Source organism: Dreissena polymorpha, chromosome 4 (assembly GCF_020536995.1).
Source record: "Dreissena polymorpha isolate Duluth1 chromosome 4, UMN_Dpol_1.0, whole genome shotgun sequence".
NCBI lineage: Eukaryota > Metazoa > Mollusca > Bivalvia > Myida > Dreissenidae > Dreissena > Dreissena polymorpha.
In genome coordinates this window covers 124,747,203-124,768,868 of record NC_068358.1, presented here as the reverse complement: position 1 = coordinate 124,768,868, position 21,666 = coordinate 124,747,203, and the positions used below count along the sequence as shown (strand labels likewise).

At 37.4% G+C, this 21,666-nt stretch overlaps 1 protein-coding gene across 1 annotated transcript in view; it reads left to right on the top strand.

The window, feature by feature from the left end:
• The window catches only part of LOC127878992 (protein inturned-like), a 40,315-nt gene extending 27,265 nt beyond the window's left edge, over positions 1-13,050 (top strand). Inside the window, exons 13-18 of the mRNA XM_052425571.1 lie at positions 1,486-1,587; positions 7,202-7,400; positions 8,753-8,850; positions 9,360-9,540; positions 10,509-10,651; positions 11,207-13,050. Coding sequence (XP_052281531.1) covers positions 1,486-1,587; positions 7,202-7,400; positions 8,753-8,850; positions 9,360-9,540; positions 10,509-10,651; positions 11,207-11,321 — 838 coding nt within the window. The 3' untranslated portion in view covers positions 11,322-13,050. The remainder of the gene's footprint in view (positions 1-1,485; positions 1,588-7,201; positions 7,401-8,752; positions 8,851-9,359; positions 9,541-10,508; positions 10,652-11,206) is intronic.
• Positions 13,051-21,666: the final 8,616 nt, after the last annotated feature.

Sequence of the window (21,666 nt, the reverse complement as noted above, 5' to 3'; positions counted from 1 at the left end):
TTATCAAGATTAGTCTTAATGTATCAATTACCTTTTTTGAAAAATAACAATACTTTTGGAATATCCTTAATGGATTTACAATAACCTATATAAATAAACACTATTATTTAGTAACAAGATCATTAGAATTAGGAGATTTTTGTTCTACCATAGTTATGAAAAAACTTTGCTCATTTATGACGTATTGAACACACAATTTTGTTAACTCATAATACATAAAGACATTAAAGCTTTTGGCTTAAGTTTTTTTTGTTTGTTTATTGTACTAAAGCATATAATTAAAAGAAACTGTTACTTTTGGATGATATTTATTATGCCCCTCTTCAAATAATTTTTTTTCAGACTATCTGTCGGTAGACTGTCGGTAGATTGTCTGTAGACTGTCGGTAGACCAGTCTGAATGTCGTAGACAAGTTCATTTCCAATCAATAACTCGTCAACAAGTGGATTGATTGGCTTGATACTTCACATGTGGATTGGCTTTGGACAGTAGATGACCTTACTGAAATTGGGGTTACTAGGTCAAAGGTCAAGGTCTTTATCACACTAAGTGTGAAAATCGTTTCCGATCAATAACTCTTCAACGATTGACTGATTGGCTTGATACTTCACATGTGCATTGGCCTTGGACAGTAGATGACCCCTATTGAAATCAGGGTCACTAGGTAAAAGGTCAAGGTCACTATCACACTAAGTATGAATATCGTTTCCAATCAATAACTCGTCAAAGAATTGACCAATTGGCTTGATACTTAACATGTGCATTGGCCTTGGACAGTAGATGACCCCTATGAAATTGGGGTCTAGGTCAAATGTCAAGGTCTTTGATACACATTAAAAGTACAATCGTTTCCGATCAATAACTCTTCAACGAATTGACCGATAGGCTTGATTCTTCACATGTGCATTGGCCTTGGACAGTAGATGACCCCTATTCAAATTGGGGTCACTAGGTCAAAGGTCAAGGTCACTATCACACTAAGTGTAAAATCATTTCTGATCAATAACTCGTCAACTGATTCACCGATTGGCTTAATACTTCTCATTTGCATTGGCCTTGGAAAGTAGATGACCCCTATCAAAATTGGGGTCACTAGGTCAAAGGTCAAGGTCACTGTCACAATAAGTGTGAAAATTGTTTCTGATCAATAACTCATCAACGAATTGACCGATTGGCTTGATACTTCACATGTGCGTTGGCCTTGGACAGTAGATGACCCCTATTGAAATTGGGGTCACTAGTTCAAAGCCCTGTTTGGAGGGGCATATGTGTCCGACTGCAGTACACTTTATTCACTTATGGTCTTAGAGGAAGTTATTTTTCTATAACTGGACTGCACAGGCTAATCTTATACTTGACACACATGCATTATGCACAGTTTTCCTAGAATGAGGCTCCATTAGGGACCAGTTGTCATAATAATGTTTCTCTTTTGCTGGGGCAGTTGTACTTTCACTTATATGTATTTGTGTGTGCGACTTCAGTGTGGCAGGCGTGTCTCCCCCTGACCCCTTCCTCATTGACCAAGCACGGGCAGTGCTGTTACAGCTGTACGCACAGGACATGGCCAGTGTCTGTCAGACATGGTAAGTGGCTAGTAACATGATATAATGGTCCTTTAGATAATATGGTTGCATTTTGCCCCTGGAGTCAAAACTGGCATACCTGGCGATAGCATGGTTCATAAAATAAAAATAAACAATAAAATTGTCAACAATTATTTTTAGCTCGACTATTATATATGAAATATATATAGTGGAGCTATCCTACTCACCCCGGCGTCGGCGTTTCCATTAGCGTTAGCGTGCAAATGTTAAAGTTTTCGTACTACCCCAATTATTTTCATTGTCCCTTGACATATTGCTTTCATATTTTGCATACTTGTTTACCAACATGACCCCAACCTATAAACAAGAGCAGACAACTATATCAAGCATTTTGTCATAATTTTGGCCCCTTTTCCACTTAGAATATGCAGCAAATGTTTAAGTTTTCGTACTACCCCATTTATTTTCATTGTCCCTTGACATATTGCTTTCATATTTTGCATACTTGTTTACCAACATCACCCCAACCTATAAACAAGAGCAGACAACTCTATCAAGCATTTTATCATAATTATTGCCCCTTTTATACTTAGAATATGCATATTATTGATAAATCTATGTTAAAGTTTGCGTACTACCCCAAATATTTCCTATATCCTTTGACATATTGCTTTTATATGTTGCATACTTGTTTACAAACATGACCCCAACCTATAAATAAGAGCAGACCACTGTATCAAGCATTTTGACATAATTATGGCCCCTTTTACACTTAGATAATTGAACATTTTGCTTAAATTGCCATAACTTCTTTATTTATGATCACATGTTATTATTACTTTGACAAAAAAACACTTACCTGAATACCACAATGGATTCCACCCAAACAATACCCCACGCCCCTACCCAGAATCCCTTCCCCCCCCCCCACCCAACCTCCCCCCCCCCCCTCCAAAATATTTTTTTTAAAACATCATCTAATAAATTACCACACCCCGCATTATACCCCCCTCTCACCCCCCCCCCCCTACCCCCCCCAATTTATTTTTATTTTTTAAACATCATCTAATAAATTACCACACCCCACATTATACTCCCTTCTCACCCCCCCCCCCCTACCCCCCACCCAATTTTTTTTTTCCTTTTTTTATTTTGAAAGATCGTCTAATAAATGACCACACCCAACATTATACCCCCTCTCAACCCCCCCCCCCAAAAAAAAAGTACTTTTTTTCCTTTTTTTATTTTTGAAATATCGTCTAATAAATTATTGAATATGAACAATTTCCCCATGATGGCTTACGTTATACTGTCAAGCACTAGAATAGTCAAGCGCGCTGTCCTCTGACAGCTCTTGTTAAAATAATGTATTTTCTTCTCTCACCACTCTGGGCCATCTTGTTAGAGTTCTTTTTGCAGCGTTCATGGTTTGTGTGTGTTGATATTCCTTCCACTGTTGACAAGGTCATATGCCAGTTCTTGGGTCTGGATGATAAAGCAGGCACCTCATTTGGCTTTTTTGAAATTCAATCTTTTGGGGAGGAAGAGAGGGGGGTGGGGCTGGAGATGGTGCTGACAGTAAGTAAGACTGGTTGATGGTCTTTTCCTCCTAACTGTAACTTAATAGTTCTACTGATATTTCTGTGCTAAAGGGCCAGGTCTGGGGTTGTGGTTGAATGGTAGCTCATAGCCATTAATCATGGGCGCCACCTCCTTTTTGCTGTGCATTGATAAATGAGCCAATGCTGCTTCCGAGGTGGCGCTAAGGACCGGATGTTATTAAATTTCACGGATAATTCTATATAGTGAGTTAATTTATATGTTTTTTCAACATTGTTCGCATTATTTTTAAAATTGGACAATGCAGTGTGATTTAGTGAAGATTAATTCATCCACACATACACAGATACATATAATAACAGCCAATTTTGAAACGTGATTACCTTTATAATTTATGGCATGGTAAAGATCTTAACATAACAGGGATGTATTTTGCCTGTGTGATGAGCAAATTTCCACCCCACAAAATCACTAACACTAACTTGCTTTGAACATGTATAAGTTTTCTTATGCACAAAAACATTGGCTTCTTGTCGATCGAATACTGTAAAACCAATAAATTTCGTGTGGTTCGAATTTTCGTGGATTTTGTTGGTTCGCTGAACCACAAACTCAAGTACCAACGATTATTTATACATTTTTAATCCGAAATCGGTTGTTTCCGAATGTAGCGTACTCCCAACGCTTCCGTTTACGACCATTGACCATTTCTGTCACTGAATCGTTAGCGGCCTGTGTCAATAATGCTTCAGTCGTAGACTGAGCCTTTGCAGGGTGGAGCAATCCTGCTATAGTAGGAGAACATGCCTGAACTGTTCCGGTTTTCAACCATTTTGAAAGAGACATTATTTGATTGAGATATTCTAGTTTATACAATATGTTGTTTTCTTGATAAGTGTTTGGGTAATAATATTTGTAAATCAAGCAAGGTATTTAAACTATACATCAACGATTGTTCTGGTTTACGTGACGTCGTCAAATTAACAGTTTGAAGATTTATCACATATGTCAATTAGTGCCAATTAAAGATAAAAGATACAGAACGGTTTTCATATGTGTATTTTGGGGACCTTATTACTGGATTGTTACTAATAGGGGACCGATTGCGCTGAGAATTGCAAATATTGTCAGAACAACATTGATGGCAATTAGCAAGCAGGGACCCACAAGTGCGCCACTTTATCACTCTTTTCGACAATTATCGGCAACACTTTCGTGATTCAGTGCACATTAACCTCTAGTCTTGCTGTCATCACAGATTAGCAGATTATGCTTCGTTATGTTACTCTGGTTGTTTTAATAAAAGTTTAATTATTATGAAGGTCTTCCCCAAAGATTAGAAATCCACGAAATGACCTACAACGAATTAGTTGTTTTTTATTTGAAATCCACGAAATTAAGTGTCAACGAATTAGTTGGTTTTTATTAAACCACAAAATTTCATACCGACGAATTTGTATACGTTTACAGTAGATAATTTAGTGTTTTTCCAAAAGAGATGGAGCCAATGCCAAGGAGGTGGCGGCACCTCATGTCCTTAGCTCCACCTCCTTGGCATTGGCTCCATCTCTTTTGGAAAAATACACAATTATCTAATAGATCTGCAATATGTCAATGTGTCTGTGCATGCAGCGACTAGGTTATGTTGAACGCAATAGTTTGATGTCGTTCGCAAATTAATTGGGTGGCGGTACATTGATTTGCTTTCAAACTCTCCACCATGTCACAACTTACAAAGGTCCTAATGTAGCCAAATTGGTTGTAGTTGTATGTATATGTACATTTGTGGATGAAAAAATCTTCGCTGAATCACACTACATCGTCTGATTTTTATAATAATGCGAAACATTTAAAACCTACTCACTCTGAAGAATTATTTGGTAAATTTTCAAAATCTGGTCCTTAGTGCCACCTCGAAAATAGCATTAATTAATTTATTAATGCATGGGAAAAAAGAGATGGCGCCCGTGATTAACAGCCGTGCAGCTGAGTAGAATGCAGACTGGTCAGAATTTCCTCCTGCCAAACTTCTATTTTCTCCTCTTGTCAATGGTGTCATATGATCAACTCTGAGACTGGCTATTGAAGTCTCCAGCAATGTACTAGTGTCATTTGATGGATTTTCTGTATTCCAGTATCATAAAGCTAAGTAAATCTTGTCAATATTTTTCCCTTGGAATGTGCATTCTTGCAAACCTTGGTTTCTTTTTGGTCAACAGTCTACAGTTTGTGAGAGTATACAAAGTGTTACACTTTCATTTAAAATGGTATTTTATTTTTTGTTATTTGACATGTATTTCTTTTGTGATCATCAATTTCTCATGTTTATGCCCCCGGATCAAATGATTGGATCAAATGATTTGGGGTATATTGTTTTTGGTCTGTCTGTCTCTCTGTCTGCCTGCCTGCCTGCCTGCATGCCTGCCTGCATGCCTGCCTGCCTGCCTGTTATTGTATGTGTCTGTCTGTGTGTCTGTCACAAAACTTTAACCTTGGTCATCACTTTTGCAATATTGAAGATAGCAACTTTACATTTGGCATGCATGTGTATCTCATGGAGCTGCATATGAGTGGTGAAAGATCAAGGTCATTCTTCAAGGTCAAAGGTCTTTTTTTTTCTAAAATAGCTGTCGTGCGGCACTCTCCTTTCCAATCTCAGAATATGACATTAGGCCCCCCCACTCTCCTTTCCAATCTCAAAATATGACATTAGACCCCCTTCTCCTTTCCAATCTCAGGATATGACATTAGGCCCCCACTCTCCTTTCCAATCTCAGAATATGACATTAGACCCCCCCTCTCCTTTCAAATATCAAAATATGACATTAGACCCCCTCTCCTTTCCAATCTCAGAATATGACATTAGACCCCCCTCTCCTTTCCAATCTCAAAATATGACATTAGACCCCCCTCCCTTCCAATCTCAGAATATGACATTAGGCCCCCACTCTCCTTTCCAATCTCAGAATATGACATTAGACCCCCACTCTCCTTTCCAATCTCAGAATATGACATTAGACCCCCACTCTCCTTTCCAGTCTCAGAATATGACATTAGACCCCCCTCTCCTTTCCAATCTCAGAATATGACATTAGACCCCCCACTCTCCTTTCAAATCTCAGAATGTGACATTAGACCCCCACTCTCCTTTCCAATCTCAGAATATGACATTAGACCCCCACTCTCCTTTCCTATCTAAAATATGACATTAGACCCCCATCTCCTTTCCAATCTCAGAATATGTCATTAGACTCCCCTCTCCTTTCCAATCTCAGAATATGACATTATACCCCCCCCCCCCCCCGCTCTCCTTTCCAATCTCAGAATATGACATAAGACCCCCCCCACTCTCCTTTCCAATCTCAGAATATGACATTAGACCACCCCTCTCCTTTCCAATCTCAGAATTTGACATTAGACCCCCCCACTCTCCTTTCCAATCTCAGAATATGACATTCGACTCCCCTCTCCTATCCAATCTCAGAATATGACATTAGACCCCCCCACTCTCCTTTCCTATCTCAGAAAATGTCATTAGACCCCCCTCTCCTTTCCTATCTCAGAATATGACATTAGGCCCCCCACTCTCCTTTCCAATCTCAGAATATGACATTCAACCCCCCCTCTCCTTTCCACTCTTAGAATCTGACCTTAGACCCCCTCTCCTTGCCATTCTTAGAATCTGACCCTAGACCCCCTCTCCTTTCCAATCTCAGAATCTGACCGTAGACCCCCCCCCCCCCTCCTCTCCTTTCATATCTCAGAATCTGACTCTAAACCCGCCTCACCTCGTCAATCTTAGAATCTGACCCTAGACCCCCCTCTCCTTGCAAATCTTAGAATCTGACCCTAGACCCCCCTCTCCTTGCCACTCTACCTTAGACCCTTCTCCTTGCCACTCTTAGAATCTGACCCTAGACCCCCTCTTCTTGCCATTCTAAGAATCTGACCCGAGACCCCCTCTCCTTGGCACTCTTAGAATCTGACCCTAGACCCCATCTCCTTGCCACTCTTATAATCTAACCCTAGACCCTTCTCCTTGCCACTCTTAGAATCTCAGATGTTGTAATGTGGAGTTTATATGTAATTTCAGTATATCGTCCACACTGACATCTCTGACGACCAGTCCTCCCTCTGTGGTGAATGAGGACAGGAGACTGCAGGAGATTTCTCCAAGGAACCCTGGGATGGGGGAGTCCCCTGCCGTCACCAGGTCACGCAGCGTAGACGCTCACACTTCTCACAGTGAAGTGCGAAAGTTAAGCAGTAACAGCTTGGATTCAGTTGTAAAGGTACAATATACAAATTTTGTTCCTAAAATTTTAATGTTACAGTTTTCATGCCATAATGCTTACCAATAGTTGGACAGCTTAGTTTTAATGAAATGCTTTTTGGGTTTGCAGAAATTTAATTATGACCTCACTTCATTCACAATTTTCATAATGTCATTCCAATTTCCTTATACCCCCTTTAGTATAGTGGGCATGTTGAAAGAAATTCATTTGTTTGTATTATTGCATAATTATTCCGGCTAATGGATTATGACAATGAATGTGAAGAGTTATTTATTCATATGTTCTGACAACCATCACTTGGCTTTAGTTGTAAATGTATTAAATATAAATATTGTACACAATATATGATAAAACTTTAGAACAATAATTTCTGTACATTTTTAGCTCGACTATTATATATGAAATATATATAGTGGAACTATCCTACTCACCCCGGCGTTGCCGTTCCCGTGAGCGTTGGTGTTTGCATGCAAATGTTAAAGTTTGCGTACTACCCCAAATATTTCCAATGTCCCTTGACATATAGCTTTCATATTTTGCATACTTCTTTACCAACATGACCCCAACCCATAAACAAGAGCAGACAACTCTATCAAGCATTTTGTAATAATTATTGCCCCTTTTCCACTTAGAATATGCAGCAAATGTTAAAGTTTGCGTACTACCCCAAATATTTTCAATGTCCTTTGACTTATTGCTTTCATATTTTGCATACTTGTTAACCAACATGACCCCAACCTATAAACAAGAGCAGACAACTGTATCAAGCATTTTAACAGAATTATTGCCCCTTTTATACTTAGAATATGCATATTATTGATAAATCTATGTTAAAGTTTGCGTACTACCCCAAATATTTCCTATGTCCTTTGACATATTGCTTATATATTTTGCATACTTGTTTACCAACATGACCCCAACCTATAAACAAGAGCAGACAACTGTATCAAGCATTTTGACAGAATTATTTTTTTCTTTTTCCTTTTTTTATTTTTGAAAGATCATCTAATAAATGACCACACCCCACATTATACCCCCCTCTCAACCCCCCCTACCCCCCCCCCCCCCCCAAAAAAAAAATTTTTTTTTTTCCTTTTTTTATTCTTGAAAGATTGTCTAATAAATTATTGAATATGAACCATTTCCCCATGATGGCTTACGTTATACTGTCAAGCACTCGAATAGTCGAGCGCGCTGTCCTCTGACAGCTCTTGTTTCAAAAGTTCTTATTGTCTTGAACTTAGTTTTATGTGTTGTATTCCTTTTTGTCATACCAAGGTTCTAATATGTTTTCAACAAGCTCTATTTCTGATTTCTTATTCACACTGAATTCTGCTCTTTGCTTTCAGCCTGGCCGAAAAGGCAGACTGTATCCTGAAGTTTCCGACTGCCTGTACAGTACCTTAGCAACAAAAGTGGATTCATATCCATTGAACACTAATAGAAAGTAAGCAATCATAGACTATCTGAAATTTTTGTCTTGTTGTTCTTGATAAGATCGCCAACATGAACCTGATAGCATACATTGTGTAATTGAACCCTTTACCACATAGATACGTATTTTTGACGCATTTGTAGTCTCTTAGAAAGTTGGATTTAATTAAATACCTTTTCTTACTAAATTCAAGTTTTAAAGGCTTTATTTCCAACCCTTAGTCACTGATGAGCAGCAAACAGCATTAAACCTGAACAGATTGCGAGTTACATAACCATTTTCACTTTGCTTCTTTTGGGGAAAAGGGTTAATTAATGAATTAATCTCCTATATTTATTATCAGTTTTGTTCATCCACTTGTTTTACAAAACGAATGGCAACATACCAGTAAGTTAGCTCGACATTTTTTCTTCATTCTGAACATTCTGTAACAACCTCAGAGATAAAGTCCCAGTGAAGTAAATGGGTAGAACATGTTTGGAAATCATTCAGTTCAAGTAACTTGCTGTTGTTTGTTTCAGGCTGTCAGTTGGCATGAACAATTGCCTGTTTCACCTGCTTTATATTGACAATCTTGAGGGAGTTCTCATATCTTCCTCACAACAGATGGCCGCCTCACCAACCAATGAACAAATTCACAAATGCTTCAAGAAAGCTGCTCAAAAAATCAAAACTGTTTTTGCAAGTGCCAAACAAATCAAAGTAAGTATCTGTTTGGCACTGCAAACTGCTTTGCAGCTTCTTATTCAATTTTGAATTCAACTTATACAGTGTTGGCATTAACTCTTTCAGTGCGGGAACCAAATTTTGAAGGCCTTTGCAAACAGTTTGGATCCAGATGAGACGCCACAGAATGTGGCGTCTCATCTGGAGCCAAACTGTTTGCTTTTCTGATAGTATTTTTTGAAAAAAAATCGAAGAAATGCTAATTGTAGAAATTCAGCAGACAACATTTTAGCAGACAATAAATTTCCCAGCATGCAAAGGGTTAAGTCTTTGTGTTAATCTTATGATTTGAACATATCTGTAAGAAAACGTAAAGGTGTTGGCTACAGTCTGTGAAATTCACAAAAATGCAATGCTGAACCTGCAAACGAGTTCTCGAAACATTCTTACATTGATTTTCGATTTCATTTTACATCGATTTCCATTTTTTGTCATAGATTTATAAAGTTTGGTAATCACTTATGAAATTGATGATCAATTTCCACAAACTGACAAGGTTTTTGGGAGTCTTCATGGGGTGTTAAATCGATAAGTTAACAGCAATGTCGCTCAAAATCTTTCTTTTTTAAGTAAAATTAATTTTCAATATCAGTCAAAAGTTTTCGTAATACTTGGCCCTGTTTTCTGGAAATTACAGCTGGTATATAACACAAATTATTGGACTGCCTTAAATATAAATGTAGCACTGTGTTTATAAGCCTTATATTGTATAACCAATTCCAAGGCAGCCCTGTCACAAAATTAGTTAAATTAAATTTATTGTTCTGCATCTTGGATATGTAATGGTTTTTTATGCAGTACAAATAACTTGAAAATATTTTTACATAGCCTGTATGTTTACATGCAGCCATTTCAAATATTGCAAATAGCAAAAGTAAGTCCCAAAGTCTCTTTTTCTACTATGATTTTTTTTAATTAAATCACATTATTTTTTGTGCATGTAGGAACAAAGTAAAACTGAGAGACACCATGTTTGCGGCTCAAATGACGACTTTGTGCACATACGAGAGGAAGGCGTGATGTTTACATGCAATGTGACAGGTCCAGCAGACAAAAAGCTTAGTCAACTGTGCTACTGGGTGGTGGGGTAAGCTCTTGATTGCGCCATGAAAAGTCATTGGGAAATTTCTTGATGTTGCTTACTTTTCGTTCACTTTTATCACTATCATGTTTTGTAATGGTTGATGTAAATTTCATACCTGATGTTACTGATACATCAAGGTCATTTTGATGAATTGTGTGAAGTAGAATTATAAAATATGTAGTTTAAACCTATTTACTTAAGCTAGAATACATCAAAAGCTTATTGAAACGCTCTTGAGTTCATTTCCTTGGTAGAACCAGTACTTGGTGTCTATTAAGGAGGTCTGAAGAACGCTCCTAAAGTGGGCATAGAACCTGTTACTTCCTGGTCGCTAGGCAGACACCATATCCATTAGGTCACTGCGTCCTTTATATAAAATATTTGTTGATTTGTCGTTCTTTTATTAGCTTATAAACAACCATTTTAAGTTTTAGTGCAAAGGAATTAAGCAATGATTGTGTAACTTGCAAATTCTAACACTTCAAAGTGAGAAAATAATTTTGTATTAAGTTTTGATGCATTAAATTTCTGAAAAGACTGTCTGTTTGTCGATTTCAGACGACTGCTGTCACGTTCTAAACAGCGGGAGATGTACGTGTGTTTCCTGGAGTCCACTCCGCAAGCTGTTGTTGAGCTTGCATTCAAAACTGCTTTTGGCCGTCTTCCTTTATAATGGACCAGCTGTTACCCAGAATATGCCAGTTTGCCTTGCCTGCTTCATGGGGTTGGGGGGGGGGGAGAACAGGGGGCTTGTCCTTTGATGAGACACAAGGACCATATTTTTGTTCATTTTAGCTAACCTTTGGACCAATCGCTCAAAAGGGGAACTATCGCGGTCAATTACTGACCGTCCTGCCATGTCGGGCATCAATATTTCACTTCAAATAACTTCTACCAGGTGGCTATTTACTAAACTTGGACATAATGTGTCTAGGGTTGTCTTTAAGCAAATTCATTCTATTCAATAGAATAGCTTAAAATATGGTTGCAATGAACACCAGAAAGCTTAAGAAACTAGCAAAATTTATATGGCTACATGAAATACAATTTGGAAATCTCCTCGGAAACCAATTCATGAGATTTCGAAATAATTTCACTGTGATTTTTCTTGCTTTAACCTGTGCCAAATTCAAAGATTTGATTTATTCATTAAAAAAGAATGGCCACCTGGGGACTTGCTGCCCCGAGTTTTCCTTATATGGCTTTATTGAAAATTTTGAATATCATCTGCTCAAAGACTTATGATAAGATTATGATAAGATTTCAAATAATTTCACAGAAATGTTCCTTGGATGACCCTCTATGAAATTTCAAAGAATTGTGTTGAAAGAAAGAAATATGGCCGACAGGTGGTATGGCAGTTGCCTCAATATCGCTATTAAAAAAGATCTTTTACTAGAAATTTGATTATCGAATTTCAAAACAATTTCACAGAAATTCTCCTTTATAACCCTTTACCAAATTACTCAGAATAGTTTTTATTTTGTTAAAAAACATGGCTGCTATGGAGTGTTTTTCCTACATGGCTGTTTAGGAAACTTAATATCTCATAAATTGATGATCTGATGTTGTAATAAAATCAGAGTAATATTCCACCAGTCCCCTCTTCATTTCCTAAAAGTTATAATTATGATTCTTTTAAAACATGTCTTCCAATCAGCATAATAATATCCATTTTACCTATATTTAAAAGTGAATGTCTCCCTAAGTACTGAGGGTCAGTTATACAACTAGGCAACCAGTGGGTTTCAGTTTGCCTTATATTACGTATAGAAAACTTAAAAACTTCGTTGCAGAGAGTGCTGATCAGATCTCAAATAATAAATCAACAGCTTCTTATTAATCCACATTATGGTAAAAAAGTAGTTTTAAAATACTGGCATCCTGTAAGTTTGTTTTTTCTTCATGCTTATTAATATACTTGGGACAATGCCGCATTCAGAGATATTCAGCCCCATTACAATGCCAGTTCTTGGTGAACTCAGGTGAGCGCCAAACGACAATCATGACTCTCTTCTCTGTTAAGAGTTGCCACGAGAATAAACTATTTTTTGTTGAGATCAACCGTTCATCATCAATAAATTATATGGATATGTTATGCAATACTGTTGTTAATGCAATAATATGCAATATTGTTGTCAATACAATAATATGCAATATTGTTGTCAATGAAATAATATGCAATATTGTTGTCAATGCAATAAATGCTAGTTAAAAATGCTCAAGTTAAAGTTGTACATATTTGTTATTTGTGACAGATTGTGGAGATATATAAATTATATAAACATTTATTATGCAAAGAATAATTACGTTCGTTATTAACTACATTATATAATTATGTTGTTTATGTTAACCACAAACTTTTACAAAGTTTATGTAAAGAATAAACAGATAAATTTTAATTTGATATTATTCGTTTCTTTTTTACGCCTACCCTTAGTTATGTTTCCAAAATTGTGGCTATTCTACTCCTTTGACCAAAGATCTATCAAGAAACACGTGTATTTATAGATCTTACTGATGTGCGGATTTTGCTCAAACTTGCACTGATGAATGTGGATGTATTTATTATGGAAGGAATGCTGACTGCGACCTGTTTAGGGCCTCTGTCTTTTTGTCGACTTTAGAATATATAGCGGAGTTCGTCTGTGTCCGAACACTTGTTGAGCGGGGCGGGGGGGGGGGAGGGTCAGTTTATATGACATTACCAGTTAGATATTCCTACATATGACTTACATTAGGCTGAAGTTCATTGACACAAAAGCGACTAACATGTGTGGTTATTCTTTATTAACCAGGGTTTCAATAAAGTTGAAAATCCTGATTATTAGAATGGGGTTTTGGCGTTTTGAGGTGGTTTCGGGTCGCTTATTTTGTTCGCACTAACCGATCGTAACGAAACACAAGATATAGCAATCATGCATGACAACCTAGGTTTTGTTGTATTTGGGGCGTATCAGTTCAAGATCACTGCCACCAAATATAGACAAGAAATATCTTTAAAAAAAGATAAACGGCGTTGATTGTGGTTTGAGTTTATGGAAGGTAAAGATTTAAATGAATGAGATCAAGAATGGCTAATATCTTTTTCTGTGCAGTTTTTAGCTGCTTCAAACGCAGTACGGGATGTTACGCGGAGTTTTCGCTTATTATTTAACATTATTACATATTGCTGATCATAAACCTATAGATACAAAACAGAAAACAAAAGTCAACCGGCCACACGCGAAGTCTCCGTACATATTTTAAATATGTATTCGCGCGTTCTTCGAACAAACCTGTTTGAGTGGTTTATCGGGCATTGCTACGTGTATTTGATTCGATTATTAACAGTATCGAGAATCATCGCGCTCATACTTAATACATTAGTCATATGATGCAATAATACATTTGTAAATATGATGGAATAATTCTTGTTAATTAATTAAAAATAATATTTATCATGGTATTGTTGAAAACACATTAAGAATCTATTATTGACATGTCATAAAATAATATCGCTGGATATCTTCATTAAACATCTTTCTAGTGTGAAGACGGTTCACCTAGTTCACGCTATAGCGTCTGTATTATATAACTATTATGTTACTGACCGCGAACTCCGATCAGCACATAAGGTATGACCTGTATATAAACTCTGACATTCAAACACACTAACCGCGAACTGACCCCTTATACCGCGCGGGTTGAAATGCAAATCATTAAAGTGAGGCATCGCTTCCACTGCTCTTTATACTTTTACATATAACATGTTGACAGGAATATGGAAGTCAGTACTAAATATGAGAACATTGCCTTTAAGTACACAACGTTCTAACGCTGGAAATCCTCTGAAAATAAAAGGTGCACGCACAAACTGTACTGATGTCGATATTGAGTGTAAAACTGTTCTATCTATTAAGCCTTTTTGTTCGGCGTAAGCTGTATTAAGCCAGCTTTTCACCCTAACTTGACCTTTGTAAGTGTCCAATAATATTCAAATAAAATCTCCCGCGGCTAGGTACGAATGAATACGCTTCATTTATTCCATTGACTGATTTGAGTATACCACCAGAACATTGGAAACATATCCGCGTCTTTGTAACACTGTTTTACTGTATGAAACAATTTTATCTCGAATGAAAAGGCTTAATAGATAGAACAGTTTTACACTCAATTCTCGACATCAATACAGTTTGTGCGTACACCTTTTATTTTCAGAGTATTACCAGCGCAAAAGCGTTTATACTTAAAAGGCTATGTTCTCATGTTTAGTACTTACTTCCATATTCCTGTCAACATGTTAACATGTAAAAGTATATAGAGCAGTGGAAGCGAGGCCTCACTTTAAAGCATTGCATTTCAACCCGCGAGGTTTCGGGTCAATTCGCGGACATTTAGAGTTTATATACAGGTCATCACCGGAGTTCGCGGCCAGTAAAATAATCGTTATATAATAAAGACGCTATCCGTGAACTAGGTGACCTGGAATTTTCTTTAGACCAGAAATATGTTAAATGAAGATATTCAGCAATATAATTATGGTATGTCAATAATAGATTCTTAATGTGTTTTCAACAATACAATGATAAATATTATTTTTGATAAATTTAACAATAATTATTCCACCATATTGCCTAATGTACTAAAGTGATATTATGAGCATGTAACAGTTTATAGGTGTCTATCGCAACCGTTGATTATTTTTGATGTTTCTACTTCATATACACTTATATTAATTAATGCAGCATCAACATACTAAAACAATATACCAGAAAGAGAAAAATAATGCATTTGAATATCAACCGTACTTTCGTTTGACAACTGATCATGCGTTTACGAGTTGAACCTAAATTTAGTTTTAGTGCAGATTTGTTCATACGACACAAAGACACAATATTGTTTTACGGATCATTTCGGCTTACAGGACTGGGTGGGTCACGTAAGAATATCGAATAAAAAATATATTTTTATAAACAACTGGTAGCAAGGTGAGTTGCAGATAATTGATCAGTAACCACATTTTAACTAACTATTTTGACCTGTTAATTCTTTTTAGCTCAATTCAACAGTGCAAAATGCCCATAATATCACTTTAAGCATGAGCACGATGATTCTCGAATCAAATAGCAATGTCCGACAAACCACTAAAACAGGTTTGTTCGAAGAACGCGCTTATAAATACGGATACTTCTCGTGTGGCCGGTTGACTCATATGTTTAAATTTCACTTCCATTCTTCTTTTGGTTTTCTGTTTTGTATCTATAGGTTTATGACCAGCAATATGTTATAATGTAAAATAAGCCGCGAAAACTCCCCGTAACATCCCGTACTGCGTGTGATGCAGCTAAGAACTGCACAGAAAAAGACATTCGCTATCCTTGATTTCATTCATTAAACTATTTACGCCGTATATCTTTTTAAAAGATATTTCTTGTTAGTAGATAAAACTGTTTCATGCTGAACACGCAGTAAAACAGTGTTACAAAGACGCGGACATGTTTCCAATGTTCTAGTGGTATTATCAAATCAGCCAATGCAGTCAATGAAGTGTATTCATCTGTACTTGGCCGCGGGAAGTTTTATTTGAATTCTATTGGACGCTAACAAAGGTCACGTAAGGTGAAAGCTGGCGTAGTCAGCTCCGCCGAAAAAATACTGTTTTCTATGTTGTGCTTGCAGTGACCTTTACTCCATACGCCACACATTCAATCAAAAACTCGATTTCCATACACGCTTCCTATATGCAAAATTTTATCAAACTACAGCTATTGATCAGAAACCACCTGTTAATTTTTTTTTTCTTTTAAAGGGATCTTTTCACGCTTTGGTAAATTGACAAAATTGAAAAAAGTTGTTTCAGATTCTCAAATTTTCGTTTTAGTTATGATATTTGTGAGGAAACAGTAATACTGAACATCTACCATGGTCTAATATAGCCATTATATGCATCTTTTGACGATTTTAAAACCTAAAAATTATAAAGCGTTGCAACGCGAAACGATTGAATAATTTTGAGAGTTTTGTTTTTGTCGTTAAATTTTGTGAAACTACGAAGATTGCTTATATAAGGTATAAAATACGTCCACTACGTGTACTCGGCGGAATAGCTCAGTAGGCTAAGGCGTTTTTACTTCAGGACTCTGGCAGGACACCAGGGGTCACTGGTTCGAAACCTGGATCGGGCAATGTTCTTTTCCTTTTTTAAATTTTATTCTTGATTTTTTACTGGAGCTGTTACGATCCAATGCTTACATTTATCGATATAAAGCATTTAATGAATAAGTTAAAAAATGCCAAAATCTGTGAAAAGGCCCCTTGTGAACAGAAACGTGACCCGTCTTCACAAAGCTATATAATTATCCTAGAATTGAATGTGGGACCTGTCAGGTCAAGGTCAATGTCGATGTAATTTAAATGGTTTCCGGTAAATAAGCTTTTATGGAGGTATTGCACTGAAATTTATTTATGTGGGTTATACATGAGCATTGTTCTGAGAAAACTGGGCTTAATGCATGTGCGTAAAGTGTCATCCCAGATAAGCCTGTGCAGTTCGCACAGGCTAATCAGGGAAGACACTTTCCGCCTAAACTAGATTTTTGCTAAGAAGAGACTTTCTTTAAACAGAAAAGCGGAAATTGTCGTCCCTGATTTGCCTGTGCGGACTGCACAGGCTTATCAGGGACGACACTTTACGCACATGCTTTTAACTCCATTTTCACAGAACAAGACTCATATAGTCGTAGCATTTGAGCTTATATGGGGCCGCCTGGTTATGGTCACTGTAAATAGAAATAGAAACAAAATGTTCTGCTAACGCAGACTACTTCGAATTGCAAATTATTAAAAATACTATTTTAACGTTAAAAACCGGGTTCGTTGCGTTGCCATGTTTTTACAGTGCCACGATAAACAGCCTTTCTCGTCGGATTTTATTGTACTTCCCCAATATTTTATGCCCCCGGATCTTTCGATCCGGGGTATATTGTTTTCGGCCTGTCTGTCTGTCACTGTGTTAGTCAGTCAGTCATTCATTGTGTGTGTTTAACCTTGGTCATAACTGTTGCAATATTGAAGATAGCAACTTTATATTTGGCATGCATGTGTATCTCATGGAGCTTCACATTTTTGAGTGGTGAAATGTCAAGGTCATCCTTCAAGGTCAACGGTAAAAAAATTCTCAGCGGCGAATTAGGGGGCATTGTGTTTCTGACAAACACATCTATTGTAATATTTACTATTGGTTGCATGTTGTTGATTAAAATGAGCGCGGTGTACACAACTAGCAGAACATAAAAAGACACATACCGGTAATATGCAACCCTTTGATGCGTTTTAACTTTTGTGCTACAAGTATACATTTCGAGTTCGATGTAACCTTCTCCGTAGCCTTTCAATAGATGCGTTCGCAGGAGGTATTAGGTTCCAGTCACGCACTGGGCATATTAGCATAGGGTCCTTAGCATATCCAGCAGCTCGTATATTCGAAGGGTACTACTTTCCTGCCCATCTACTGGCCTGTAGAGTGGCTTAAATATTTTCACTGACAGGCCTTTTTCGCGAGGGTCAAACATTTTTAATAAACGAATGCATATGTTCTTATTTGAAATGACAGGGGCGTAGCTGGGCTGATTTCTAGTGTACGCAAACGGCATGCTAGGGGGGGGGGGGGGGGGGGGGGGGTCCGGGGGCAAGCTCCCCTGTAATTTTTTTTTATCTCTACGAAGCCGTACGTGCATTCTAGAGAGGTTTATTATAGTGCAAAATATGGCGTGATAAACTCGGATATGATACCATTTATCTTCGATGTTAAAACATGTGATTTTCTTTTAAGATTTACATTCTAGAATAATGCCGGGGTATATCATTTAAAGTATGTCTAAATAAAACCATGATATGGTATGCTATAAAATAGGACATAACACTTTTGGATAAAAGTAACTTGATCTTAATTTGTATTGTTAAAACACAAATAAAAGAAACATAATAAAGCAACCTCTCCATCTTTTAGATAGCAACTATGTCTATCATATTTACTCGATAACTCTAGTCACTTACATTTGTCTTGTATTCTCTACCTATAGCAAAATACTTTAAAAAACAATACACGTAAACTGTAAACATTCTAATTTATGCAAGGTCTCCTGTATAACATGCATTACATTACACACGTAATAAAATGGCAAAACGGCGCTCCTTTCGTCTGGCAAATACGTCAACGACCTCTTCCAGATCGATCCCTCGCTCTCGGTGTATATTCAACAGGGCAAGACCGGACATGCGCTCCGTTCCCATGGTGCTATGGAAGTATGTCTTCACCCGTCTCATCGTAGAAAAAGACCTCTCCGCTGTTGCTGTCGATACTGGCATGCAGAGCAGAACGGGAAGACATCTTTGATCATTGGGGTAGGAGTTTTCCATCGCGGGTTAAGCGCCGACTCGATGGTTTTGAATGGCTCAGGAGATGAAATCTGCCACTTCGCCTTCTACCTTCTACACTACTTGGCAAAAGTAACATCGTCAACCTCAAGGTCAGGCTGGAACTCGGTGGAAATCTTATGAACAGGATCGTCTGTAAATTCGCTCACCTTCCATATAAAAAACGTGTCGCGTCATTGAATCGGGATATACATACGGCATATTGCATAAAACTATAACAAAAGCGTTTGTATAATCTGTGCCTCTTGATTGGGAAGAACACTTAATGTTCGGATTTATATTTTGACTAATGGCTTCGCAGTATTTTTCAAATTTGTTCCACGGTTTAGTTTATTAAACCATATCACTGTATCGTCAAAACATAAACCCGAACCTTAAATAGATTAATGTTTGTTTATCGCTGATTTACATATACTTAATTTGTATGTAATCATTGACCGTTTAAAAACGTGTATTATTATTATTATTATTATTATTATTATTATTATTATTATTATTATTATTATTATTATTATTATTATTATTATTATTATTATTATTATCATTATTAGTAGTATTATAAGTATTATTAACATTAATTAATAATTCATTTGACAAACGTAGATCTATCTCTGAATGTCCGCAAATTTCTGATTATGCAAGTTACAGTATAACTGCAATTCCATATCATGTTATTTTCAGCAGTCAATAGCTACAGACATGGATGAATAAATGCTTTTTCAGACGAAATATCTTAGACACGTGCGAACCTTGGTTGGTATAATATATTGAATCGTGCGTGCTCTTGCAGTAGCCGTGAGTCTAATTCCTGAAGCAAATGATCCATGAAGGGAAGGTACATGTTCGTCTTCCAGTATTGGGATGTGGTAGCTGCTGGGGCATTGGGCATGTGACGATCGCGACCGGCTTGTCTAGGCATAGATGGGTCGATACCAAACTCCTCGGCAAGCGCCACAGATTTTTCATACAGTGCATCCCACACCATCTCATCTGCTCATTCAGCCTATACAATACCCGCTTATATTGAAACATATTCAAAAGATAAACATTCTTGCCACCAACAAGATATGTATAAAAGGTATGTATATTTCAGTGACAATTCATCGCATTTTTAGGATAAAGCTCTGAATTTGATTCTGTAGACATAACTGCCCAGTCTGTAAATGAACGTTCAGAGATATAATCATGCATTAAATGGATAGGCGGGTTCGGGCGGGGCGGACCCGGTGTACAAAAGGGCGATTTTGATCCGCGAGTGACCTATTTCAAATTTGTGCATATAAAATATAGTAACGCGTTTCTGATGTTTTAAACCTTTGCAGGAACATAGCAATTATATCTGAAACTGTCATACCTCTGTATTGTACAAAATTATGATATTTTATTTTAAATTTCATGAATTTGCATGCACAGAGGACACTAAGGTTTAACCTACCTAACATGGAACTTATACAAATGAACATTGCTCTAGTCAGCAGTCAACACTTGTATTTGATCTGTACTGGATGTTGGCTGGTCTGATTTTCCATCGAAAACATCTCTGTACGGGGCGACATCAAATTAGCAGCCATTCTAAAAATCGCCCGCTTCGTAAACAACCCATTCGGATACATACTGTAGAAAACAACGATCACGCACAGTCGATAATGATGTTAAGTATAGTCACTACCAAAAGAAACGTGACCTCGCAAATGGTAAATCACGCGTATTCTATGAAGTCAAAAAAAAACAACAACATTAAGACAGTTTAAGGGTGTTCGTTATGAAAACACGTCTCTCGCATAGAAAATATGCCTAACCCGGGTTACCCCCGTTCACACAAAGACGCCGCTTCTACTACGATCAAAGAGTGGCCGAAAACGTGGCCGATCGTGACAAATCGCAGAAAACGTAGTGGAGTCTTCATAAGCGCAGTATGATCGCGATAGAGTCGTCATGATCGGAGAGCTCTACGCTCTCGCCAAGGTTATTTTGAACATGCTCAAAACAAGCTTAGCGGGATCGTAGCTAACAAGAATCTGTGTAAAATCGTGAAAAGAGCGTAGTAGAAGCGCCGTTATCGTACAGGCAGCGCGGAAGCATCGTGGAGAGATCTTTATGATCGTAGTAAAGGCGCAGTAAAAGCTCTGCGTAGCGCCGTAGTATAATCTTGAATGTCGCGGCAGTAATCGTTTGACGTAAGGGCATCGTTGAACGGTCGAAATGAAGACTATAATTTGCCAAATTGCTCGATTTAGACTCCGATCGGCCTCAATCCTTTTTTCAGATCGTGGTTTGATCGGGATGATCGTTGTAAAGTCGCAGCTATGTGAGAACGGGGAGTTAGGCATCACATTTTATTGCATTTTTCGATCACCTTAATTTTGTATTTGTTCCAAACAGCGTACGCACGTGCGTATTTGCGTATGCCCAGCTACGCGCCTGAATGAAAGTTCAGTTTAATATTAATTTGGTTAAGTTAATCATGTCAAATATATGATTTTGAATTTCATTTCCGCGTGCGTCATTTTAGCTCATTCTGAATATAGTGCGGAAACGTCCACACAGCATTATGAATTTTTGACGTTAAATTCATACGGATATTTATAAGAATGTTTGTT